The 27,772-nt window shown below is 37.0% G+C and overlaps 1 protein-coding gene across 1 annotated transcript; it reads right to left on the bottom strand.

Annotated features, from left to right (window-relative positions):
- On the bottom strand, positions 1 to 22,216 carry LOC128366540 (GTPase IMAP family member 8-like). The gene is made up of 4 exons (XM_053327279.1): positions 22,192 to 22,216; positions 7,268 to 7,896; positions 3,002 to 3,569; positions 1 to 905 (listed from the first exon to the last, which is right to left on the bottom strand). Exons 1-4 carry the CDS (start codon positions 22,214 to 22,216, stop codon positions 37 to 39), a joined length of 2,091 nt encoding a protein of 696 aa, XP_053183254.1. The 3' UTR covers positions 1 to 36.
- Positions 22,217 to 27,772: the final 5,556 nt, after the last annotated feature.

Below are 27,772 nucleotides of genomic sequence, written 5' to 3'. Positions count from 1 at the left end.
TTGGTTTAAAGCTCATGGCTAATTCATGTTGGAGATTTACTGAATAACACATGCCTTCTTTGCCACTGCAGTTATAGCTCCCACTGTAGCTCCTACTACAGCTCCTGCTACAGCTCCTGCTGCAGCTACCATTGGACCCCCAGACAACCCAATACCTCCTCCAGCTGCAGCTCCAACAGCCACGGCCGTAAGAAAGGAAATAAATGAGTTGTCTTCCTCTGCCATTTTTCTTGCTTCATCATGTGTCATATTTGGATTTTCCTTCTGGAGTTGTTTCATTTTTTTCTCTATGGCCTTCTGAGCCTCTAAGAACATTTCACTGGTGTAGTATTTTCCTCCATTTCTCTGAATCATTCCATTGATCTTCTTCAGCAACTCACTGACCTGAGAAGGATTCTTGTCTCTGTTATCAAAAACATGGTATCCTCCATGACACTGCTTGATGAAATTATGAAGAGCTGGATTTTGACCAATAAATTCATCCGGGGAGACTTCGTCCTTCTTCAGATCATCTCCATGTGTGAACAAGGCCATTGTGTAACGTGCTGCCTGTTCTCCAAACATCATCTGAATGATTTTCACTGTTTCTTCTTCTTCTTTTGTGAATCTGTTTGGCTGGATCACAACCAGGAACACATGAGGACCAGGAGCAGCCATTGTGATACATCTCCCAATCTCTGTCACCACTTCCTCTTGTTGTTTTCCAGTGTCAAACAGACCTGGAGTATCAATAACAGCCAGTGTTTGTCCACCAATCACTGCTCTTTCCTTCTGACAACGTGATGTCAGTGAGGAAGAGGACAGCTTAGATTGAAAATCTTTTCTCATCAAGATGGTGTTTCCTGATGCACTCTTGCCAACTCCAGTTTTCCCAACAAGCACAATCCTGAGCTGTGATTCCTCTGCTTCTGTTGGAGAATTTCAGAAGGACATTATTGATGTTGTAAAGGACAAACTTATGAATGAAAATAAAACTTCTAATAATTACTACAACAAGTCCCTAGACAAACTCAGTCATGAGGTCTCTTTTGTGTCTCATTGTCAACCTTTATCTAAATGAGAATGTAGCCAACTCAAAACTATTACATTAAACATGATCTTGAACTCTGAAATGTCCTTTGGTAAAATGAAAGAAGCATAATTATCACAAAGTTCTTACATTTACTTCCTATCTGTTCAAGGTGGCGCTCGTGTTAACTGATTTACAATATATACTGCTGAATAGTCCATGATACTGTATCATATTTTAAGTATTAACCAACCCAAAAATGAATCTGTAAAGTAACCATTAACAAGCTGTCAGATGAATGTAGTAAAATGACAAGTTCAGTGTTTCCCTTTTGAAATAGAATGAAAATAAATAAAATAAAGTACCTCATAACTGTAAGCATAACAGTTGAGTAAATGTACTTGGTTACTTTTCAACATGTGGCATTAAGGAGGTTGATTATTTAACTTTATCAAACAGATGATATCTTGTTACATTTTGATTGTTGGATGACAAGAACCACATCAAGGGTAGTAATGATATACACTTTATTCATACAGCACTTTTAGAAGCGAAAGTTATACAATGCTCACAAAAGATATAAAACAAGATTAAAATGTAGAACAATTTCACAGATGAAATAAAAATGTTTAATAGATTATCTTTCTGGCGCGCAGGTGGTCGAGTGGTTAGAGCGCATGCCATATACACAGCCGACCCCGGTTCCATCCTGAATCCCGATCGGAGGTCCTTTGCTGCATGTCACCCCCCTCTCTCCTATGTTTCCTGTCTATCTACTGATAAATAAAGGCGTCTAAAATCTTTTTTTTTTAAAAATAGATGATCTTTCTTGCAGTTTAAAACTATGTTTTATTGTATTTGTTGTTAATTTTTGTATTATTAGAATGAGGAAAATGTATTTGGGAAAATATCAGAATCCAATTATGACAAAGAGATTTTGACAGTAATGATCAAACCAGCATCCTGCATGACACATACAGTAAATTACTTATGATATTATTATTATTATGATAAGTACTTACTTATGTAGGAAAATATCTGTAAGTATATTTTTGACCCGCCCCCTCCAAAGTCAGATGTTCCAAATCATTTCCTGTGGTGACGAGTCAGTCTAAAACATACAGTTAACCAATGTATAGATGCTAGACATATTTTCATTACATGCAATTTTGTTATATTATTATTATTATATTATTATATGATTGATTCAATGCAACATGTTGGTCATTTTATCATTTTTTTGTGATTGTTGGTGTATCTTGATGAGTTTATGGATGTGGATCTTTCAGTGAAAGTATCACTTTCTCCTCACTTATCTCATTCTTCTCCTCTTTCTTTCACCAGAATTCAGATGATTAAGTAAAGGACTGTGTTAAAACCACTAACAACCAATTGAGGAATCCTCCCAATACTACTAACCACTGAACTGATATACATCACTGACAGTCTGAGTGTGTGTTCATGATTGATTGTTTCTGTAGTAATTTTACCTTAGTGACACATACAGTACAGTGTAAGTACTTATGAGCAAACTTTAAAAACATTGTAGGAATATAAATGCTAGTGTATTTTTGATCTGTGGTGACAGGTCAGTCTAAAACGTGCCATCAACCAATGTAGAGATGCCACAATTGGACATTTTTTATTATATGCAATTTATTATGATTGCTTTTTACTGAAGCAGCTCTGTATTGTGTTTATTGATCCAGTACTGTGTTGTGGTCAATGCAACATGTTTTATTGTATCTTGTTTTTATTGATATGTAGATCTTTCAGTACAGGTATCCTGTACTGAAAGATCCTGTTTCTCCTCCCTGTCTCTCTCACTGTCCATCTCCCTGTTTCCTTCTTTATCACTTTCTTCTTCTCTTTCTTTCACATCACCCTCCCCTCCCTGTGATGAAGCAAAGGGTTGTGTTATAATCCTCCTAATACCACTAACCACTGAACTACAGACAGATGTCACTGACATAGAAGATCCTCCCATATCACTGGGCTGAAGAGTGAAATATTCTCCCTTGAAGATGGAATCAATTTTGTCAAAGAGCTCTTTGACCTGATCAGTGTTTCCCATCTCTCTGTTGTTGAACACATGGTACTGGCCGCTACATTTCTTGAGCAGCTTCTGCAGGTTCTTATCTTCTCTGATGAACTGCTCTATGTTGGTATCTTCCAGTCGGTCTCCATAAGTGAACAGCACCATGGTGTGATCAGTGACTGCAGGGGACAGCATCATCTCCAGTGTCTCCAGACCTTTCTGTTCTTGTTCAGTGAATCTTCCGAGCTGGATGGTGAGGAGGAAGACGTGTGGACCTGGAGAGCTCAGCTCTACTGCTTTCATCAGCTCTGCTCTCACCTTCTCTTCACTCAGCTCAGTGCTGAAGAGCCCAGGAGTGTCGACCACACTGACTCTGCGATCCAGAACAAAACCTTCTCTCTTCTCACTTTTCAGTGTCACAGGTGTGCTACTGAACTTACAGTCAAACTCCTTCTTTCCCAGGATGGTGTTTCCTGCTGAACTCTTCCCCACTCTCTCCTGACCCACCAGCACCACTCTCAGGTCATACTCTGAAAATGACACAGCATTATGATTGTAATAATAATAATAATAATAATAATAATAATAATAATAATAATACATTTGAGCATAAATTTTGGAATTGCTTTGACTGCTGTAGTGGTTCTTAAGTGAGATCATGTGAGTCCTCAGAGTTCAAAAGAAGTCAATCAAACCTCTTTCTCTGGAATAATCTCCCTGTTGACATCAAACATGCTGACACTGATGAGTCCTTTAAATCTAAACTTAAAACTCATCGTTTTGCTTTGACCATCCAGCTGGTCTCTTATTGATTACTTGAGGCCCTTCTACCTGTTACTATAATATGTTCTTATTTAACCTCACTAAGTAAAGACCCCGTCTGTCCTGCCAACAAGATAAATGTAATAGTTCTGATAATAATAATTATTGCATTTTTTTTTACCTTCTTTTTTTTGTTGTCCCCCAGGCATGAGTGTCTGACCTGTGTGTGTGTCTCTCTCTCTCTCTCTCTCTCTCTCTCTCTCTCTCTCTCTCTCTCTCTCTCTCTCTCTCTCTCTCTCTCTCTCTCTCTCTCTGTTTTCATGCTGTATTTTGTATTTTGGTCAGTTCTGTGCATGTCCCTTCTTCCTCTTTGAAAACAAGGGTCTAAGGATGTTGTATTGCTTTAAAGGTTGTAAAACCCGCTCAGGCAAATTTGTGATTTGTGATATTTGGCAATACAGTTTAGATCATAGGACTTGTTACAATCACGAGTCCTATGAGCTAAATACAAATAATAGTGACTTGTCTTAACAGTAAAGAACTTCATGCAGATTACCATTTGTTATATTTATTAATGTTTATTAACATGACATAGATAAATACATGGGATACATGAAGTAAAAATCAACATAGTTCTGTGTTGTTAGATCACTTTTATCTAACTAATAACAATTTGAGTCTTACTTCCTCCATATCTGATCAAAGTACACAGTGCTGCTGTCACTGACATTTTGAAACCAAAGATTATAAATCAGTTTATTCATATAAAATGTCATTGTAGAGGGTCACTTCACCCAACATGTAAAAGAAAATCTCAATGAAACTGTTACCATTATGTTCTTTGAATATCCACATTAACCAGGACATTGCATCTGGAATAACATGATTATACTGTATACACATCTGATTATACTATTTTCAAAGCTGTGAACTTCAAAGATTAAAATTCTCTTGTGTCCACATGTTGGGATAGTGGCGGATGATGTCTCAAGGACTGGTAAAATGAAACCAAAACCATGGATAGATGTTTTTTTTGGTAATTAAGTTGAAGGGACCCTTCTCAGCATTAGTGTGATGTATTCAGAGAAAAGAGATGAAAAGAAGAATATGTAGGTTTTTGATTATGATTGTGTCCTTGTGTTTTGGACTGCAGAGTTCAAAAGTGTCTCGTTAATGACATGATGAATAATGAATCATAAAGAAGAATAGTTTGTGCAGTAAAGATGCTCCTAATCTACAAATTAATACAAAATTAAACAGAAAACAAACTGTTGGTAGAGATGATCAAATTGTGTAAGAGCTCAAAATAATTACTACCATGATGATTCCTGTACGTTTGTTTTAATATTGGTTTAAAGCTCATGGCTAATTCATGTTGGAGATTCAGTGAATAATGAATGTGTTCTTTGTCACTGATGATGTGTTCAAATATAGAGGGATGAAAAGAAGAATATGTAGGTTTTTGATTGTGATGTCAGACTTGATGTTGATAATATATAAATGTTAGTAGGTTAGGTTAGGTAAGTTTTATTTTTCCGATCATTTACAAAATAAATTCACAAGTATTTCCATGAATCATTTCTTATACAGATGTTCATGCAAACAAAACAAAAAGAAGAGAAAAACATTTTTATTCTTTCTCTTTTATTCTTTTATTTTCTTAAAGGTGTAGAGTGAAGCCTAAGCTTATTTTGTCTACCCTTTTTAAAAACATGAATTCAGTTTCTTTAAACAAAACTTACATAAGTAGCAGTGACTTTTAAAGATGACAAAGTAAAATACTGTAACACTTTTCTAAACAAACAAAAGCATAACTATCCAGATACCTGATTTCAACAATTCACAAATCCCCATATTCACTTCTTACATAACTTTCTAATGTTTTGGTTTTAAATTATTTCTTAAATGAACCCATATTTTTACTTTCTTTCAATTCAATGTCACAATCATTCCATAACTTCACTCCATACCCTGACACACATCTACTTTCCATATTAGTTCTTGCCCATTTTCTTTCAAAAATGAAATTTCCCCTCAGTGGATAAGTGCTTGTCCTCTTTGTGAATAACCCTTGGATACAGTCTGGAAGTGTTTTACAATGTGCTCTTTACATTAACTGTGGTGTTTTAAAGTTAACCAAATCCATACATTTCAAATGTTGAGAGTGCACGAATAACATATTGGTGGGGTGTGTATATTCAACCTTGTTAACCAGTCTTATAGCTCTTTTCTGCAACAAAAGAAAATTTGTGTTAGTTTTGAAAGTATTTCCCCATATCTCTATACAGTATGTAATGTAAGGAAGAATTAATAATGATGTATGGTCCAAGATGTCCTTAGTTTTATGAGTATTGCAATAGATTTTGATATTTTTGATTTGATGTAGTTTATGTGGGGTTTCCAGTTTAATTTATGGTCTATCATTACACCCAGGAATTTGTTTTCATACACTCTCTCTGTTTCTACTTTGTTCATCTTGAGTTTAACCTCATTGTTGATTTTTTTATTTCCAAACACTATTAACTATGATGTCTTACTTAAATTCAGTAACAGTTTGTTCACATCAAACCATTTTTTCTAATTATACAATTCACTTTCGACTATATCCAAAAGCTCATTCAGATCTTTATGTGAACAAAACAAATTGTGTCATCAGCAACAATAACCACATGTAGCAGATATCATTTAGATAGTATGCAGCAGTGTACAGTGATGACATCAAGCAACAAAGTGATGTTCTTAAAGTTTACCAAAATAAAGAAAAGTATCATTAAATGGCCATCATGGGTCCACAAATCATGTTGTCTTTCTGGATGTTTGTAACTTTAGACAAATTATATAACCAATTAAATCAATAATGGTTAAATCAAATGATAACAAGTCAAATTTATATGCTACTTTTTGGTGTAAAGAAAAAACAATTTTTTGGACAGTTTAACTGTAAATATCCAGTCCAGTACTTCATATGACCTCTGTTGACCTCTAGCTACTGTGCAGCACTGCAGTGGGTCTTTGAAGATTCCCTCAATCAATCAATTAATCAATATTTATTTGTATAGTACCAAATCACAACAAAGTTATCTCAAGGCACTTTACACATAGAGCAGGTCTAAACTGAACTCTTCAGGTTTAATTTTAAAGAGACCCAACATTCACACATGAGCAAGCACTTGGTGACAGTGGCAAGAAAACTTTCAGTATGAATATGTATTTACATTTTAATATTGGTCTTATGCTTGTGGCTAATTCATATTGAAAATTTACTGAATAATGCATGCCTTCTTTGTCAATGAATTTAAAGCTTTTGCTGAAGCAATGGTTAGAAGTTTCTTGAGGAACTCAGTTGCAACTTCATGAATAATTCTAATAACAATGGAAATGAATGAGTTGTCTTCCTCTACACTTTGTCTTGCATCTTCATGTGTCATATTTGGATTTTCCTTCTGGAGTTGTTTCATTTTTTCCTCTATGGCCTTCTGAGCCTCTAAGAACATTTCATTGGTGTAGTATCTTCTTCCATTTCTCTGAATCATTCCGTTGATCTTCTTCAGCAGCTCACTGACCTGAGAAGGATCCTTGTTTCTGTTATCAAAAACATGGTATCCTCCATGACACTGCTTGATGAAATTATCAAGAGCTGGATTTTGACCAATTAATTCATCTGGGGAGACTTCTTCCTCCTTCAGATCATCTCCATGTGTGAACAAGACCACTGTGTAACGTGCTGCCTGTTCTCCAAACATCATCTGAATGATTTTCACTGTTTTTTGTTCTTCTTTTGTGAATCTATTTGGCTGGATCACAACCAGGAACACATGAGGACCAGGAGCAGCCATTGTGATACATCTCCCAATCTCTATCACCACCTCCTTTTGTTTTCTTCTAGTGTCAAACAGACCTGGAGTATCAATAACTTCCAGTGTTTGTCTACCAAACTCTGCTGTTTGCTTTTGACAACGTGATGTCAGTGAGGAAGAGGACAATGTAGTTTTAAAGGCTTTTCTCATCAAGATGGTGTTTCCTGATGCACTCTTGCCAACTCCAGTTTTCCCAACAACCACAATCCTGAGCTGTGATTCCTCTGCTTCTGTTGGAGAATTTCAGAAGGACATTATTGATGTTGTAAAGGACAAACTTTTTTTTTCAAATTCAAATAAGCTTTATTGGCATGACAGATCACAAATCTGATTATCTTCAAGTTAAAAACTGGATTTTTGCCATTAAACTTCTCGCAGTACAACCTTAAATTACAACCTTATTTAAAATGTGGTGCAAAATAAGTCAAAGACTGAGTTTAAATGCAGTTTTGTATCCAGTGCATTGTAAAAGCTAGGATCTTTGTTTTCACTGCTTAGCTTGGAGTGACTAAGATGGAACTGTGTGAGGGGACAGTATTTAGTTTTGATTCTGCAAGTTATAAATAAATTTACTTTGAATGTGTGGTAGTTTGTGCTGTTTTATAATGACAGCTACCAGGCCATGCTGGTCCATGTGAACGGACTGATGAGATGGTAATGACAAGAGAAATATATATAGAGATGCTGTTGTTATTAAATGTGTTTGTTATTAAATGTGTTTGTTTAATGAGTTTCATGCAAGTTCGAACATGTTCATGCATTTAACATTGCAGCTAAAGCAACTTCACTATCTTGTTATATCATTTTCATGTAATTGACAGTGCAGTTATCCAATAGCATTCCCCTGATATAAAAGTATTATTAGGGCTAAGATGAAACAACTCATTGTTAGTCAGAATAACAGTAAACTATACTGTTAGGAGTGAAAGCCATTTGAATGTTAAGTGACATGTACATAATGTGTCTGTAATCTAACTGAAATTGTAGAAATAACTGAAGATCAGGCCTGGACTGGGACAAAAATTCGGCCCTGGACTTTTTGGTCCAGACCGGCCCACTGCAATCCATGCTCAGATACTGTGCCAACTCACGTTGATGTACATTTAAACACACAAGCCCTTAATAACAGTAGTATACTGAACAATATCCCTTATATTCTGGAGACTTGAATAGGCTTAAATTAGTTTTAACTGTATAATGTGAACCTGTTGAACGAGCAATAAACCATAAACACTGACTGAAAAAAATATGTAACATCATAGGCTACATATGTGTTATGTTGTTAGATCAATGTCCTTCATGAACATATTAGACTATAGGCACAAAGAACGGTGCATGTTGACACTTACAACACTTTAACTCTGGTGACCTGATTTGGCGGATGTCATTATAGGTAGAAATGATCAAAAATTGTGAAAGTAGCAGATCTACATGCTCAAACCACATCACATTGCAACATGTGAGTTGAGTGGTAAGCTTGCAGATTTGTAATTATGTGGCATCCTTTGATGAAAATAGTGGTAAGTGGTTAATAAAAGCAACTAATCAATTAATCAGGATAGTATATGAATATGGTTATTGTTTTCCAATACTTTAGATAACTAGATTTAGGCCTAGTTGTAACACACCACACTATGCAGAGTTTGCTATGTCAAGTGAAGTAGACAGTTAAGTAACCGTTCTGAACATTTAATGTTTGAGTGTTTATCCGCACCATGCTGGCAGGCACACACCTGCTTAAGACTGTATCACCACTTCCACATGGTGGAGAGTCTTCCTCAACCTCCTGCTCCTGCACCACCATGGCAGCAGGAGCCTCACTTGACTCACTGTCCGACACCTGCTGCTGAGAGGGACCCACTCCTGAAGCCGCTCCGGCCACGCTGGCCCCCGCAGCAAACATTTCTGAATTTGTTTTGCTCGTAGCAGCGTCGGTTGCTAGAGCTTTTCTTTTTTTTTTATCTCTTTGTTTTTCCGCTCCGTCTTTTCGCTTTTTAGCCGCATTGTCCATTTGTAGTATCTCTCACTATCTCTCATCTGATTGCTTGTCATCAAAGGTGATTGGACGAGAGGGGGTTGGGGGGGGGGGGGGGTCAAGAACCAGCGTGGGTGGGACTCCTGGGCCTCTGTAGCCAATCATAGGGCCACTGGGCCAGGTATTCTTTACCTACTAGACAGACAAGCCAATGGGCCTCTAATGTGTCTGCAGGCTGCAGCGGAGCACTGTGGGCCGGTGCATGTTTCTGCCCCTGGGCCGGGAGAGTAACCATGGCAAGGCGCAGCAAAAACTAAATAAACAAATAAAAAAATTTAAAAAACGGCAGCCACCGGCCCATTATTGACCGGCCCACCGGGAAAAGTCCCGGTACTCCCTATGGCCAATCCACCCCTGGTCTTAAGCAGGTGTGTGCCTGCCAGCATGGTGCGGATAAACACTCAAACATTAAATGTTCAGAACGGTTACTTAACTGTCTACTTCACTTGACATAGCAAACTCTGCATAGTGTGGTGTGTTACAACTAGGCCTAAATCTAGTTATCTAAAGTATTGGAAAACAATAACCATATTCATATACTATCCTGATTCATTGATTAGTTGCTTTATTAACCACTTACCACTATTTTCATCAAAGGATGCCACATAATTACAAATCTGCAAGCTTATCACTCAACTCACATGTTGCAATGTGATGTGGTTTGAGCATGTAGATCTGCTACTTTCACAATTTTTGATCATTTCTACCTATAATGACATCCGCCAAATCAGGTCACCAGAGTTAAAGTGTTGTAAGTGTCAACATGCACCGTTCTTTGTGCCTATAGTCTAATATGTTCATGAAGGACATTGATCTAACAACATAACACATATGTAGCCTATGATACTTTACATATTTTTTTCAGTCAGTGTTTATGGTTTATTGCTCGTTCAACAGTTTCACATTATACAGTTAAAACTAATTTAAGCCTGTTCAAGTCTCCAGATATTGTTCAACAATCAGGGATATTGTTCAGTATACTAGTGTTATTAAGGGCTTGTGTGTTTATATGTACATCAACGTGAGTTGGCACAATATTTGAGCATGGATTGTAGTGGGCCGATCTGGACCAAAAAGTCCAGGGCCGAATTTTTGTCCCAGTCCAGGCCTGATACAAACCCACCAACTACATTTAGGTAAAGAAGCTCTAAACTAAACTGGAAATATGGAAAGCCCTTTGAGCATTTATTCCATATCCTTGATATCAAACGTAAGTTTCCTCTACTAGTTCGGTCTTTGGCAGCACTAGTTGGACATTTTGTCAAACTAGTTGGCCATTTTGCCGTACTAGTCGAACCAAAACTCGAACTAGTTACGCTTTTTCAGCAACTAGTGACACTTTTGGCCGACTAGTTCGGACAAAAGCCGTACTAGTTGAGCCAAGCGCCGCACTAGTAGCGCCAAAGTCCCAACTAGTACGCTTTTTTGCGCACTAGTCGACTACTGGACCCAACTAGTAAAGCTTAAAGTCTTACTAGTTAACTAGTGCGCTGCAAAACCGCCAACATGTTAACTAGTCGAGCGCAAATTCGCCTTACTAGTTGACTAGTAAAGCTCAAAATGTTTACTAGTAGTACTAGTAAGAGCCAAAATGTCCACTAGTTACACTAGTGGGCTGTTTTTGGCCTTACTAGTACTACTAGTAGGAGCCAAAATGTCCACTAGTACTACTAGTAAGAGCCAAAATGTCCACTAGTTGCACTAGTATGGCGTTTTTGGCCTTACTAGTACTACTAGTAAGAGCCAAAATGCTTACTAGTTACACTAGTAGCGTGTTTTGGACCTTACTAGTAGTACTAGTAAGAGCCAAAATGTCCACTAGTGCTACTAGTAAGAGCCAGAATGTCCACTAGTTGCACTAGTAGGAAGTTTTTGACCTTACTAGTAGTACTAGTAAGGCTAAAAATGTTTACTAGTTGAACTAGTAAGAGCCAAAATGCTCACTAGTAACACTAGTTGTGCTAAATGCTAATCAGGAGGCAGGACAGGGGCATGAATTAAACCTTCCTATTGGCTCTCCAGGAAGAAGCCCCCTTAACCCTATAAAGCCTGATAAGTTTTCACTGTTGTTAACCACCAGCTCTTTGCTTGCTATCCATGCAGGATAAAGCAAGAATTAATTACTTTTTCTATTAACGACAATGAATATAAAGGTATTCAATTGTTTTTCTGTTGTTCACTGCTTGATTCATTTTTAACACAACACGGTCACATGAACATTTTATCATTCATATCATATCATCATATTATTTAGCAGTGGTGATGGTTAAAACCAAGTAACCACAGAGAAATAGTATACTATATTTTTTCTGGAAAGTGGCAATAACTCATCCAGCATATTATGCAATAATAATTAAAATCAAATGTGTCTACAACTTCTTGTTTTTTAGCTACTTTATAAACAATGAATGAGCCTATATCAGAAAAATATACTCTGCTAGGCTCGCTTTTATCAACAACAAGCATATTACACTTATATGTTGGCTCTATGTCACTCATTTCAATTGATGTGAGTACAGTGAAGGGGTTGAAATCATTTATCCAGGAGCAGCTGCAGTGTGCACCAACAACCACCAGGTGGCACATCGAGCGGTTCAGATGCAGCATTTGTCTCTTGTATTTTTTTATGACTGTTTTTCCTACATTTGGAGGGAGTTATTTTTTTAATTGAGAGTACACTAAGGAGTTTAAGGGGGCGGTAAACACACGTGTGTAATCAGTTTTTAAATATTGTTAAATAGGTGAACATTCATTTTAGCCATATTTACCGCTCCCCCAGTTGTTGACTATAATCACATGATAGCTGAGGTCCAGAGCTCTCTATAACAGTTGGTCCCATGTCTGAAGCCCCTTTCGTTCCTGAATTATAAGCCTTCAAACATGCACCGAGGTCAAGGTTCAAAGGTCAATATTTCAAAGCAAGAGCCACGTAGAACCTTCATACCAACATATGTTACTCTCCAGGTCGAGACCTTTCCAACGATGTGTTTGGTTTAACTCTACGACAAAGTTCTAATTTTCTCATTTCACAGAGACAAGCCATCGCAGGCCTAGTTTCAGAGACAACTTTGAAGGACCAAGATATAAAATTAAGCTTTTTCTTTTTTGTTTGTTTTTTCTTTTTTAGGGGAAATAGTGACCAAAATGAGTCCCTTTCAGAGATTACAATACTGCTGACAATCAAGTCAGGCTTTGAAAATCAAAACAGATTAAATCCTGTGCGACTGCGTATTTCCCAAAGCTGTACAGAAGTAAGCAACGTAATATATCACACATTTTTGGGATAAAATATATATTATGTCTAAATGAAAAGAACAAAATACTTTATTGATGTAGCATATGTAGACCTATTTATTTATTTTATTAGATCCTGTGCTTGCACTATGTTGGGTGTTACTTTTTAATAGAATTAAAGCCATTCTATCATCTTGGCTTTTATTTTTATGTTTTTACACTTCACTTCCACTTCCTGTCTGTCCCTAACATGGATGTAAGTTTTTAGAATGTTGTCACTAGTACTACTAGTGAAATGCAACTACTAGTACTAGTAGTACTAGCTGCATTTCACTAGTAGTACTAGTAGTACTAGTGGAAGTTTTAAGAAAATGCTACTAGTACTACTAGTACTACTAGTGAAATGCTACTAGTAGTACTAGTAGTACTAGTAAAATGCTACTAGTACTACTAGTACTACTAGTGAAATGCTACTAGTACTACTAGTACTACTAGCAGTACTAGTGAAATGCAGCTAGTACTACTAGTAGTACTAGTAGCATTTTAATAGTACTACTAGTACTACTAGTAGCATTTCACTAGTAGTACTAGTAGACAACTAAATGTTAATTAGGAGGTGGGAATGGGGGCGTACAAAGAAGCTGCCTATTTAAAAATAAAAGATGTTAGATTAGAAATGTTGCTGATATAATTCATAACAATTTGTAATTAACATAATTATCATAAAAAATAATTTAAATGAAATAGGAACAGTCTTTTTCAAGTAAATTGTGTAGTTGCACATTTTCTATACATAAAAAGATTAATGTTACATTCACTTTGGTTTTCATGTCATTGTACATTTAATCTACAAAATGCATTCAATGTATTGGCATATTAATACAAAATAAAACAAATTAACACACTTCCTGAAATGGCTGCTGCTTACTATACAGTGCAGGCACTTTAAGAGGTCCAGCACACAGTTTCAACACTGACCAATCACAATCTTTATCCCGCCTGCTTCATTTGCATGCAGTCCACTAGTACTACAAGTTGCCCTATTTCTGTAGTACTAGTACTACTAGTGAAGCTCAAAATGTTTACTACTAGTACTAGTAGGAGCCAAAATGTCCACTAGTTGCACTAGTTGAGTGTTTCTGACCTCACTAGTACTACTAGTAAGAGCCAAAATGTCCACTAGTTGCACTAGTTGAGTGTTTTTGACCTTACTAGTAGTACTAGTAAGGTCAAAATGTTTACTAGTAGTACTAGTAGGAGCCAAAATGTCCACTAGTTGCACTAGTTGAGTGTTTTTGACCTTACTAGTAGTACTAGTAAGGTCAAAATGTTTACTACTAGTACTAGTAGGAGCCAAAATGTCCACTAGTTGCACTAGTTGAGTGTTTCTGACCTCACTAGTTCTACCAGTAAGAGCCAAAATGTCCACTAGTAGTACTAGTAGGAGCCAAAATGTCCACTAGTTGCACTAGTTGAGTGTTTTTGACCTTACTAGTAGTACTAGTAAGAGCCAAAATGTCCACTAGTAGTACTAGTAGGAGCCAAAATGTCCACTAGTTGCACTAGTAGGGAGTTTTTGACCTTACTAGTACTACTAGTAAGATCCAAAAAGTTTAACTAGTTAACTAGTAACACTGATTTTTGTCTTACTAGTTAACTAGTAGAGTACATTTTGTCCGACTAGTAAGACTTTGTACCGAACATGTAAAGACTTTGACCGAACATGTTGGAAATTTTTCATACATGTTGACACTTTGCTTTAACTAGTTCAGCCTCGCACCGCACTAGTAAGAAACTGCGCGCAACTAGTAAGACTTTTATTTAACATGTTGGGCTTTTTGTCGAACTAGTTGAGGTCTTTGGCGCACTAGTAGATGTTTTCGTCGTACTAGTTCTACAAAAGTGCGTACTAGTCAACACAAGTGCGTGACTAGTACTACTAGTGACATGATAAACTTTCACTAGTTAACATGTATGACAGTTGCAATGCTTTACTAGTTAACTAGTCACGTGCTCATGCCGACTAGTACGCAATTTTGTCGAACTAGTACAACGAAAATGTCGACTAGTGCGCCGAAAATGTCAACTAGTTCGACAAAAAGCCCAACATGTTAAACAAAAGTCTTACTAGTTGCGCGCAGTTTCTTACTAGTGCGGCGCGAGGCTGAACTAGTTAAAGCAAAGTGTCAACATGTATGAAAAATTTCCTACATGTTCGGTCAAAGTCTTTACATGTTCGGTACAAAGTCTTACTAGTCGGACAAAATGTACTCTACTAGTTAACTAGTAAGACAAAAATCAGTGTTACTAGTTAACTAGTTAAACTTTTTGGATCTTACTAGTAGTACTAGTAAAGTCAAAAACTCCCTACTAGTGCAACTAGTGGACATTTTGGCTCTTACTAGTAGTACTAGTAAACATTTTGAGCTTCACTAGTAGTACTAGTAGTACGGGAATACAGCAACTAGTAGTACTAGTGGACTGCATGCACGTGAAACGGGCGGGATAATGAGGAAATTCTGAGTCCTGATTGGATGGTTTTCTTTATTTTGAACTGGAGTGCCAATTGGAAACCTCAGTTCATGCCTCGTCATTAGCATTTTGTGCAACTAGTGTGACTAGTGGGCATTTTGGCTCTTACTAGTACTACTAGTGGACATTTTGGCTCCTACTAGTAGTACTAGTAAGGCCAAAAACAGCCCACTAGTGTAACTAGTGGACATTTTGGCTCTTACTAGTACTACTAGTAAACATTTTGAGCTTTACTAGTCAACTAGTAAGGCGAATTTGCGCTCGACTAGTTAACATGTTGGCGGTTTTGCAGCGCACTAGTTAACTAGTAAGACTTTGAGCTTTACTAGTTGGGTCCAGTAGTCGACTAGTGCGCAAAAAAGCGTACTAGTTGGGACTTTGGCGCTACTAGTGCGGCGCTCGGCTCAACTAGTACGGCTTTTGTCCGAACTAGTTGGCCAAAAGTGTCACTAGTTGCTGAAAAAGCGTAACTAGTTCGAGTTTTGGTTCGACTAGTACGGCAAAATGGCCAACTAGTTTGACAAAATGTCCAACTAGTGCTGCCAAAGACCGAACTAGTAGAGAAAACTTACGTTTGATATCAAGGATATGGAATAAATGCTCAAAGGGCTTTCCATAAAATGCAGCTAGTAGTACTAGTAGTACTAGTAGCATTTTACTAGTACTACTAGTACTACTAGTAGCATTTCACTAGTAGTACTAGTAGTACTAGTAGACAACTAAATGTTAATTAGGAGGTGGGAATGGGGGCGTACAAAGAAGCTGCCTATTTAAAAATAAAAGATGTTAGATTAGAAATGTTGCTGATATAATTTATAACAATTTGTAATTAACATAATTAATATCATAAAAAATAATTTAAATGAAATAGGAACAGTCTTTTTCAAATAAATTGTGTAGTTGCACATTTTCTATACATAAAAAGATTAATGTCACATTCACTTTGGTTTTCATGTCATTGTACATTTAATCTACAAAATGCATTCAATGTATTGGCATGTTAATACAAAATAAAACACACAAACAAACATTAACACACTTCCTGAAATGGCTGCTGCTTACTATACAGCGCAGGCACTTTAAGAGGTCCAGCACACAGTTTCAACACTGACCAATCACAATCTTTATCCCGCCTGCTTCATTTGCATGCAGTCCACTAGTACTACTAGTTGCCCTATTTCTGTAGTACTAGTACTACTAGTGAAGCTCAAAATGTTTACTACTAGTACTAGTAGGAGCCAAAATGTCCACTAGTTGCACTAGTTGAGTGTTTCTGACCTCACTAGTACTACTAGTAAGAGCCAAAATGTCCACTAGTTGCACTAGATGAGTGTTTTTGACCTTACTAGTACTACTTGTAAGAGCCAAAATGTCCACTAGTAGTACTAGTAGGAGCCAAAATGTCCACTAGTTGCACTAGTTGAGTGTTTTTGACCTTACTAGTAGTACTAGTAAGAGCCAAAATGTCCACTAGTAGTACTAGTAGGAGCCAAAATGTCCACTAGTTGCACTAGTAGGGAGTTTTTGACCTTACTAGTACTACTAGTAAGGTCAAAAAAGTTTAACTAGTTAACTAGTAACACTGATTTTTGTCTTACTAGTTAACTAGTAGAGGAAATTTTGTCCGACTAGTAAGACTTTGTACTGAACATGTAAAGACTTTGACCGAACATGTAGGAAATTTTTCATACATGTTGACACTTTGCTTTAACTAGTTCAGCCTCGCGCCGCACTAGTAAGAAACTGCGCGCAACTAGTAAGACTTTTATTTAACATGTTGGGCTTTTTGTCGAACTAGTTGAGGTCTTTGGCGCACTAGTAGATGTTTTCGTCGTACTAGTTCTACAAAAGTGCGTACTAGTCAACACAAGTGTGTGACTAGTACTACTAGTGACGTCATAAAATTTCACTAGTTAACATGTATGACAGTTGCAATGCTTTACTAGTTAACTAGTCACGTGCTCATGCCGACTAGTACGCAATTTTGTCGAACTAGTACAACGAAAATGTCGACTAGTGCGCCGAAAATGTCAACTAGTTCGACAAAAAGCCCAACATGTTAAACAAAAGTCTTACTAGTTGCGCGCAGTTTCTTACTAGTGCGGCGGGAGGCTCAACTAGTTAAAGCAAAGTGTCAACATGTATGAAAAATTTCCTACATGTTCGGTCAAAGTCTTTACATGTTCAGTACAAAGTCTTACTAGTCGGACAAAATGTACTCTACTAGTTAACTAGTAAGACAAAAATCAGTGTTACTAGTTAACTAGTTAAACTTTTTGGATCTTACTAGTAGTACTAGTAAGGTCAAAAACTCCCTACTAGTGCAACTAGTGGACATTTTGGCTCCTACTAGTACTACTAGTAAACATTTTGAGCTTCACTAGTAGTACTAGTAGTACGGGAATACAGTAACTAGTAGTACTAGTTGACTGCATGCACGTGAAATGGGCGGGATAATGAGGACATTGAGTCCTGATTGGTTGCTTTTCTTTATTTTGAACTGGAGTGCCAATTGGAAACCTCAGTTCATGCCTCGTCATTTGCATTTTGTGCAACTAGTGTAACTAGTGGGCATTTTGGCTCTTACTAGTACTACTAGTAAACATTTTGGCTCTTACTAGTAGTACTAGTAAGGTCAAAAACAGTCCACTAGTGTAACTAGTCGACATTTTGGCTCTTACTAGTAGTACTAGAGGACATTTTGGCTCTTACTAGTACTACTAGTAAACATTTTGAGCTTTACTAGTCAACTAGTAAGGCAAATTTGCACTCGACTAGTTAACATGTCGGCCGTTTTGCAGCGCACTAGTTAACTAGTAAGACTTTGAGCTTTACTAGTTGGGTCCAGTAGTCGACTAGTGCGCAAAAAAGCGTACTAGTTGGGACTTTGGCGCTACTAGTGTGGCGCTCGGCTCAACTAGTACGGCTTTTGTCCGAACTAGTCGACCAAAAGTGTCACTAGTTGCTGAAAAAGCGTAACTAGTACGAGTTTTTGTTCGACTAGTACGGCAAAATGGCCAACTAGTTCGACAAAATGTCCAACTAGTGCTGCCAAAGACCGAACTAGTAGAGAAAACTTACGTTTGATATCAAGGATATGGAATAAATGCTCAAAGGGCTTTCCATACTACTACTACCACTACTACTACTACTACTACTACTACTACTACTACTACTACCACTACTACCACTACTACTACCACTACTACTACTACTACCACTACTACCACTACTACTACCACTACTACTACTACTACTACTACTACTACTACTACTACTACTACTACCACTACTACTACTACTACTACTACCACTACTACTACTACTACTACTACTACTACATATGATCAGTTACAAGCAGAACAACCACAAACTGTGAGCAGAGAGAGAGAGAGAGAGAGAGAGAGAGAGAGAGAGAGAGAGAGAGAGAGAGAGAGAGAGAGAGAGAGAGAGAGAGAGCTGTAGCTGTTTGCAACAAAGTAAAATAAATCTTAATGCTGGAGGCTAAACTGAACAATAAGACTATCTACTAAATCATGTTGTATGTGACTATAATGTAGATTTCTTTATTGGCTCATTTGTTAATCTGCTGCTGGGATATCTAAGGGAAGAAATCATGGCTTCTCATTCGCTACTTAATCCATTTGTTATATAGGCTGAAGTCCCCCACTGACAAAGAGCTCTGTGAATCATACCTTGGTCTAGTGGAACACAGGACTAAACTCAACAGGCACTTTTGGATGGTTCTCATACACAGGAGGGCCAGAGAGACTTCTTGTACCATGGCTGCCATCACACTGAAATGCTTTTTACTCATCAAATGGTTTTATTTGTTCTGTTTCATAAAGCAAATATTTCATGATTTGTGTATTTTGCCTGTTGTAACTTGGATTTTGAAAAGTACTCTATAATAAGTTCAATATCATTATTACTATCATTATTGTTATGATTATTATTATCAAGGGCCAAAATCAGTATGATGTTCATCCTCCTGGAGTCAGAAACAGGAGTAGAGCACAGGAATGTCTTCACATAGGAGGGCTGGAGTTTTGAATGTGCTTTATGAACAGAGCCACATGATGGCAGCATTGTGCTTCCAAGACTGGACAAACCAGCCAATTACTGCGGTAACTGAGTCACTGCTGCCTTATGGATGCAAAGACTGTATAAACAGGTGACGAATACATAATTCATTAACATGAAGTTAAACCAAATGAAGGAAACACGAGTGCCTCTGTCAGATGAATCTAAGGAAACATCCTTAAGGTTAAGAAATCCATGTCAATGTAGATGTGTTAATGTGTTCCCTTATAAACAACATTTAAACATGCATCTTATCATAATTTATACTACATCATTGCTTCAACAAAAGTAGCATAAAATGATGTATTTAATAATATGATGATAACATTATACTGAATTAGCCTAAAGTACAATCTTAGCCTACCTTCCACATTTGATTCAGTTCATTGAGTTACTCTTCACTGTTGTTATTATTATTATAAAGTATTCTGTTTATAGTCATGAGATACATGTACATAGAATGAACTCCACCTTCAACAGACGTTCAGTAAATACTTATATAATAATACTTCCTGATTATATTATCTATATTAGTCAATGATAAGAAAATGTTCTTCCTTCTTCACACTTCCCTCCCTTCGATCCTACTAAATTCTTGTGTGTCACTAAGGCACGTCTTTGAATTTAGAACTTTATGTTTTCTCCTGATTAAAATCACAGTTCTAGTTAAAAACTAATATCAAAATATAGATTTCACACAAGTTGAGACAGATTTTAAATAATTGTAACATAGGCAACATAATTGTTTTTCCAGTTTAATCTAAACTAAATGAAAAAAACTGTAATTTGATTTGATATTTTGTTTACTTTTGGGAATTTGTATTTTCTTGAGACAGATAGATCCAACTTGCTTCACACTGTACTGCTACAGCAACAAGGATCAATACTTTTTATCATGGAAATAGACAGGGTTTCTGGAGCCTTCCAGTAACTTTATAGGACTTTAAAAACACTTCGATTCACAGTGGCTGTTTTTTCATGGCTGGAAATGACCCACAAAGAGTTCTAAAGGAGGAAGTAAAACTATTTGCATGAACAGATCACACACATAGCATAGAACACGGGACTTTAACTCTGTATAAATAAACTTTTTAAATGTTGATAAATGAAATCAGAATGATCAGAAATAAAACCCAAAATATACTTTTTAAAATGGAGGAAATATATAAAATCAACCTGATGAGGGGCCACAGCTACTTTAAAAACAGGGATGTACCTTCAGTCAGTGGTGCAGGCTTAACATGCTGCCAAAACCAACTAGAATTAAACACACAATAAAAAACACACACACTTAAGGAGAAAACAAGCAAATATAAGAAGAACCACTGATTACACCAAACAACCCTGTAAAACAGTGTGACTACTCTAGGATGCTTCTTTCAATTCAACAGCTCTTCAGCAACACTTCCTAACAAACTAAAAGCAGAGTCAAATCACTAAAACCCAATAATATTATGCACAATAAGAGTAAACGTAAAGTTCAACTACAGTGAAATATCAAAACAAAGATCATTAAATAAAAACAAACAGATAAAGGTCCCATAAAATAGAATAAAAATAATAAAATTAAAGAGAGTATAAAATCTTATTTCTCAGCTGAGCAAAGCAGCACGTAACTCTCCTTGTGCAGCTGTAGCAGCCTGAAGTTGCTTTACGGCTGGTTTAACCTGCTGGTTACACTGATGAAGCCAAACATGACTTCATTACAGCAAACCATACTTTAGATAAGAAGTGTGATATACTAGTGGTTTGAAAAAGAGGCTGATCACATGTTTTATATGTAAATATGAACCATGCATTATATTGTAATATAATACAGTCATTAACCGTAACCCTAATCCTACATATATGGCTGTTGTAGGGTGTGCTCCTCTCCACACACCAGCACTCAAAAGCAGACCATTCAATGACACCATGGTAGATTGCGAAAGACAAGAGTAAATGACAGGGAGTCCAGCTCTGCCCGAGACCTACTATGAGTTTCAAGTTATAATATAATAAGTTATCATGTTATAATGTGATCAGTTGTAGCGATTCATATTCCTGCTCACTGATTTCTCTTTGAATGTTATTATCCTCCTTCATTGTGTCTCAATCTAATAAAAATCTAATGATTCCGAGTCCGACCATCTAGCAGCTGAAATGGTGACGGGTTTTAAAGGACAGTTTTCAGAGGTTAAAAATATATTTAGGTAAATTTAGCTCTGTCTCACCGATATGATAAATTAAAAATACATTTGTAACTTTTTGTAAACAAAACAAAACAAAACAAAAAAAACCCCTGCAGTTTGTATTGCTATAATAATGAATGATCATCGCAAAATTCTCCAGCACACCTGGACTTGCACACTGTTTGGAATCATCATATTGGAGGACAACCACTACAAACTATATTTTAGTATTTATTATTACTTAATAACTTCACTAATTTCTTTCTCAACCCCTGTTTACATGTTTTTTTTATTCTCTTAAACGTGTCAGAAACAGTTCACTGTAGGAAGGTCAATGTTTGTATGACATTAAAAGATACTTTGACAGGAACCAGTTGTTTATATGAAAGATGAATTGTTTCTCTGCTGATTGATATTTGGAGAAAAGTGAGCGGTCACGCCAAGAGTAGTAGAATTATAATTGTACTTACTGGGCTGAGCAAGCTTGCTGGCCATGTTTGTCTTTTCCAGGCTGTTGATCTTGTAAAGTCTTGTCAGTCTTGATGTCTCGCTGCTGAATAGTTTCATTTCCATCTGATCTCTAGATTATAATGTCTTTCTAGTCTCCTCCCCTTCCTTGTTTTATGTAAATTTAATCAACCCTCATGGCTATTGGCAGTTTATCAACCACTGCAACAACTTTGACTTTTATTTTCAAATAATATGAAGGTAAAGTTCTTCTTCGGGGACAATTAAATTTAGACTCACTCATTTTGCAAGATAATGTGAATATGAAGTGTATTGTGAACTTACTACTACTGTACTCAGTACTCAGAGACTAACGTTTGGAGCAGAGCAGTGAAGTCCAGCATTAACACAGACTGGCTGACCAACACACACTGCAGCATAAAACTACTTCAACCAACTCTGAGGTGAAAAAATAACTTCAAAATAAGAGTCTGTTTCAGCTCTAAAGCCCTCTACCTGCTTAAAGTCTTTCCCCCAGAACTAATGGTGCAGCAGAGAGGCTGCTCTCCACTACTGAAGACATGGTGTTAATAATAACATAGCACAACACTCCAGCAGGGGCAGATTTAATGATGTGGGAGTCTCAGCTAAACTCTGTCTCGCTTTATTTTCACCATCTCTCTAACTGGAAATGTTAGTATTGGCAATGATAAGCAAAAGTACTCAGTACTTTTTTCTCAGGTACAACTATTAATACCACACAGTATTATTTATGTTTTAGTTAGTTTTTTTGTTGTTTTTTGTGTGTGTTATATTTCATGAATTAAATCTAAATCTGCATCATAACCAGTAACATTCATCTGTCAGGTACAGTAAGTGTAGTATTACAATGTTTTCCTTTGAAGTAGAAGTAAAGGATACAATTGTGTATTTTTTATTTTTGTGTTATTTTGGGGACAGTGAGTTAAAATAGTATGTTTCATATCTAAACATCATAATAAATCTATCACTAGGGCCCCAACTATAGCTTTTAGTTGAGGGCCCCAGGTAATTGCCTTAATGGTAAAGTCTGCACCTCACTCTGCCTCCCCCTCATGTTGTTATTCTCATACAAGCAGGAGACTGTAAAGCACTTTCAATTTAATTAATGTATTCATTTAATTCAGTTAACTTTTTCAAATAAAAAGGCTGTGGACCATTTTTCTTAATTTCCAGTTTTGTTTCCTATTGTATTTCAGTGGACTAAGTACACCTGTGAATGGTTTAACACACATTATACTGGAGCAATAGACTGAAAATAGTCTCCCCATTTCTATTCATTTAATCCAGAATTTCCAAATTCCCGAAGATTGAATTTCCCTTCAATAATTAAAGGCCAGTTTCAGAATACTGTGAGGCGTATGTAATAGATAATGTTGATATAAATACTACTTATTAGTAGTAATTATGATCCTACAAAAATAACACTCATTTTTTAATTGGAATGCCCAAATAGTGTGTGAGTAGATGTGTAGCAGTGGAAAACACACAAGCTCCATGCAAACACTATGGTTAAGCACTTCTTAAAAGGGGTCAGAAGATAACAACCTGTGCTGCACAAAAGGAAAGTGTTAGACATTAGTTTAATAAGTAACTGTGATGAAGGGCATAATGACTGTCTCTGTGTTTATCCAGTGGCCGATGCATTGAGATCACAATAGAAACATTCTACCCCTCCCTGCATTTCTTGTTTTTTTTCTGGCACAGATTATGAGGTTTCCAGTAAGCTGTGTGGTACATTCACAGTCAACATGTTAGACAGGTAGGGTGACATTGTAGAAGGAGAGAAGAGTCTTTCTCATCACACTAAGTATGTGTTTTGGGAGTGCTCTGCACATCTACTTAATAAACCGGTCCAACAATGGCAGTGCGTGAGAATTAAAACTTGTTGACTGATACAAAGTCATGCAGTAATCTTTAAATGGACAGTACAAGTCATGAAGTACCTCGTTTATATGGGTAAACAGGATGGGTTCCAGGATGTGGCAAACTTAAAAGTGACTTGATACTAGAGTGAAACCTAAACATAATCTTTTTTACTAGTAGGAACTGCAGGATAACAAGGAAGTATCCTAAAGACTCTGAAAACTCTATAACACACACAGATGTGCAAGAGATTCTGTTAATACTACACTGAGTGAAGGGTGGTACTACAGTCAGTGTGTGAGTAGATGTGTAGCAGTGGAAAACACACAAGCTCCATGCAACCACTATGGTTAAGCACTTCTTAAAAGGAGCCAGAAGATAACAACCTGTGCTGCACAAAAGGAAAGTGTTAGACATTAGTTTAATAAGTAACTGTGATGAAGGGCATAATGACTGTCTCTGTGTTTATCCAGTGGCCGATGCATTGAGATCACAATAGAAACATTCTACCCCTCCCTGCATTTCTTGTTTTTTGTCTGGCACAGATTATGAGGTTTCCAGTAAGCTGTGTGGTACATTCACAGTCTACATGTTAGACAGGTAGGGTGACATTGTAGGAGGAGAGAAGAGTCTTTCTCATCACACTAAGTATGTGTTTTGGGAGTGCTCTGCACATCTACTTAATAAACCGGTCCAACAATGGCAGTGTGTGAGAATTAAAACTTGTTGACTGATACAAAGTCATGCAGTAATCTTTAAATGGGCAGTACAAGTCATGCAGTAACTCATTTATATGGGTAAACAGGATGGCTTCCAGGATGTGCCGAACTTAAAAGTGGCTTGATACTAGAGTGAAACCTAAACATAATCTTTTTTACTAGTAGGAACTGCAGGATAACAAGGAAGTATCCTAAAGACTCTGAAAACTCTATAACACACATAGAAGTGCAAGCAATTCTGTTAATAATACAGAGTGTAGGCATGGGTGGTACTACAGTCAGTGTGTGAGTAGATGTGTAGCAGTGGAAAACACACAAGCTCCATGCAACCACTATGGTTAAGCACTTCTTAAAAGGAGCCAGAAGATAACAACCTGTGCGCTCCTTGATTTTTTAAACTATTTATTCTAAAGGACATACAGTAGTCTCTATATGTAAACTTCTATTTTGATATCCATAGTTAAGTCAAGCAGAGAAACAACAGAGACATGTCCTTAACAGATGAGATATAACATGGACAAACTAAAAGCTTGATTATCACTTTTTCAGAGCTAATTTTGGCCGTGGGCTGAAAATGACTTGTGACACCAGGCCTCAAGTGTTCATCAGTGCACTGAAGAGGGCTTAAGAATGAAAGGGGTGTGGTCTTTTTTTTTTTTTTGATAGCTCTCTTTATTTATTTTTTCCTTGACAATAGGCAGACACAATCAAAAAGTTGGTCATCAAAATTAACCCACCACTCCTCCCCCACTCTTAAGCCCCTCCCTCAACCTCTGGCACCTAGACCAAAAAGAACAAATAATATAAAAGTAAGAAGTTGACTGAAGACAACAGCCCTTGCCTATCGTTTACATACAATAATAAGCATTAAACAGCAATTGTGAAAAATAAGTAAGTGGCATACAAAGTGTAGGAAACCACGCACACACAGAAGAAAAAAAGAAAAACCTACTGCATCAAAAAAACCACCAAAGTTAAGACAACTACAAGAGACAAGCAAACATACCTACAAACCAAAAAACATTTAGATTGTCTCAAGGCCAACATTTTTATGAATCCATGTAACCATTATAGTTTTAAGTTAGGGAGGAGAACTCGTTGGGTCTCAAAGAGATGAAATAAGTAATACATTTTATCAAACCATGTTGTTCTTTCTTGCATATCTAATTTTCTCCAGGTGCAAAGGGCTCATTAGGTCTCTCACCCACTCAATAAAGGTGAGGGGGATCTGTTTCCAGTTCTGGAGAATGACACACCTAGCTAATAGCGTTGAAAAGGCCAAAGCACTACCTAGTTTGGGGGGTATTGAAGAGCCCTCAGGCACAATACCAAACAGCGCTACGAGAGGACAAGGATCAATGCATTTATTTGAAACGGAGGAGAAGGTATTGAAGATAGGCCACCAAAACTGAGTTAAAGAAAGACAGGTCCAGAACATATGAATAAGTGCTGCGTCTGATGGTATCTGTTGCAGTTAGGGCTTATGTCAGGGTTAATTCTGGCGAGCCTGGTCTTAGTCCAGTAGACCCTGTGGACAAGACTGTGGACTTTAATTGAATGAGACCAAGATGGGCATAAGGGTGTGGTCTTACATGTGGCAAAAAAAGTCATACGTGCAGACTAAATCTTGTACTTTTATGACAAATGTTTTGTTTAGTGCACTCATCTGGAAATATGTGACACAAGGATCCAGACTGGATCCAGGAGGACATAATATGATTACAAATATTATACATATATCTATCAACACTCTACAGATACAATTCTGTTATGGTCCTTGTGTATTTTGGATCCAACAGAGAACCTTCAGACTGACAGACAGCAAGTTTGAACCAGTTACCATCAACCATGAAGCAGCTGCTGAAGAACAAGAGGATCTGAAAGGTTAACATATGATATCATTTTCACAGGGTTAGCTCATGCCCTATAAAGTAAGATACACACTTACACATACACACTGTATAGTCATGTCCATTATTAATTAGATCAAGCTGGCTGGGAGGTGACTCTGTTGTAGTGTAGAGTAGCATGAATTCACATCTTCATTATTACTTCTGTTACACTTTTAAGAAAAGATACAGAAACTAGTTTTTGTTTTTTCAAACATTTCTGTTCATTGTTAATTGTTGAATGAAAATTATTTGTAACCTGTTTCTCCTCTGCTGGACTTTCACTCCTCTGGTTACACCTGGAACTGCCAAACCATACTGGAGGGTACCATTAGCTTATAAAGGGGGGTTCACAGAGGAAGGTGCCAAGAATGATAGAGGTGGAGGGGTGTTTTCTGGTTGTTTACTTTGTAATGATATTTTAAATGTATATGGAAGAAAGTTCATGCCTAAATGTGTTTGAGTATGTTTTGATTCAACTGTAAATATTTGAGTATTTTGTGGACCAATCTGTGTATATAACAACTTCTTTGTCAGTTATGATCATTGTGAGTGTCATTAACTTTGTTTCTACTGCTTTTTCTCATAGCTGTTCCTGTACATTCACTCACCTGTCTTCAGCATCAGGTTGCAGCTGAACAGAGCTCACAGTTCTGCAGTGATCCTGCAGAGGGCAGCAAAGATCCACACACAGACTACATGCAGTAGTGAAGATTCACTTCATGTGAACATAAAGTGATCAGTGCATTACAAGCAGGTATGGACCCTGCTGCATAGAACATGTGCTGGATACTGTGATGTCATGCTGGTCAACAGTGTTATAGTAGGTGTTGGTGATGGTAGCCTGTTTATCATGGTGGGATGATAGGATGCCAGACAACTACATCATTTGTTGGTGTTAAGATAAAAGCAAAATGAGAATATTATAATATGTTATATTTATGCCAGTAAACACCAAAGTAAAGAAAATGTCAGGTTTGTATTACAGTGCTTAAATTTGATGAATAAACACAATAAGCAGTTCTACAGGTTTAAAAGAAACTTTATTGAATACTGTTTGAAGAAAGAGCAACAGTATTTCAGTTTATTTC

Source organism: Scomber japonicus, chromosome 2, assembly GCF_027409825.1.
Source record: "Scomber japonicus isolate fScoJap1 chromosome 2, fScoJap1.pri, whole genome shotgun sequence".
Lineage (NCBI taxonomy): Eukaryota > Metazoa > Chordata > Actinopteri > Scombriformes > Scombridae > Scomber > Scomber japonicus.
This window is presented reverse-complemented; position numbering and strand designations above follow the sequence as displayed.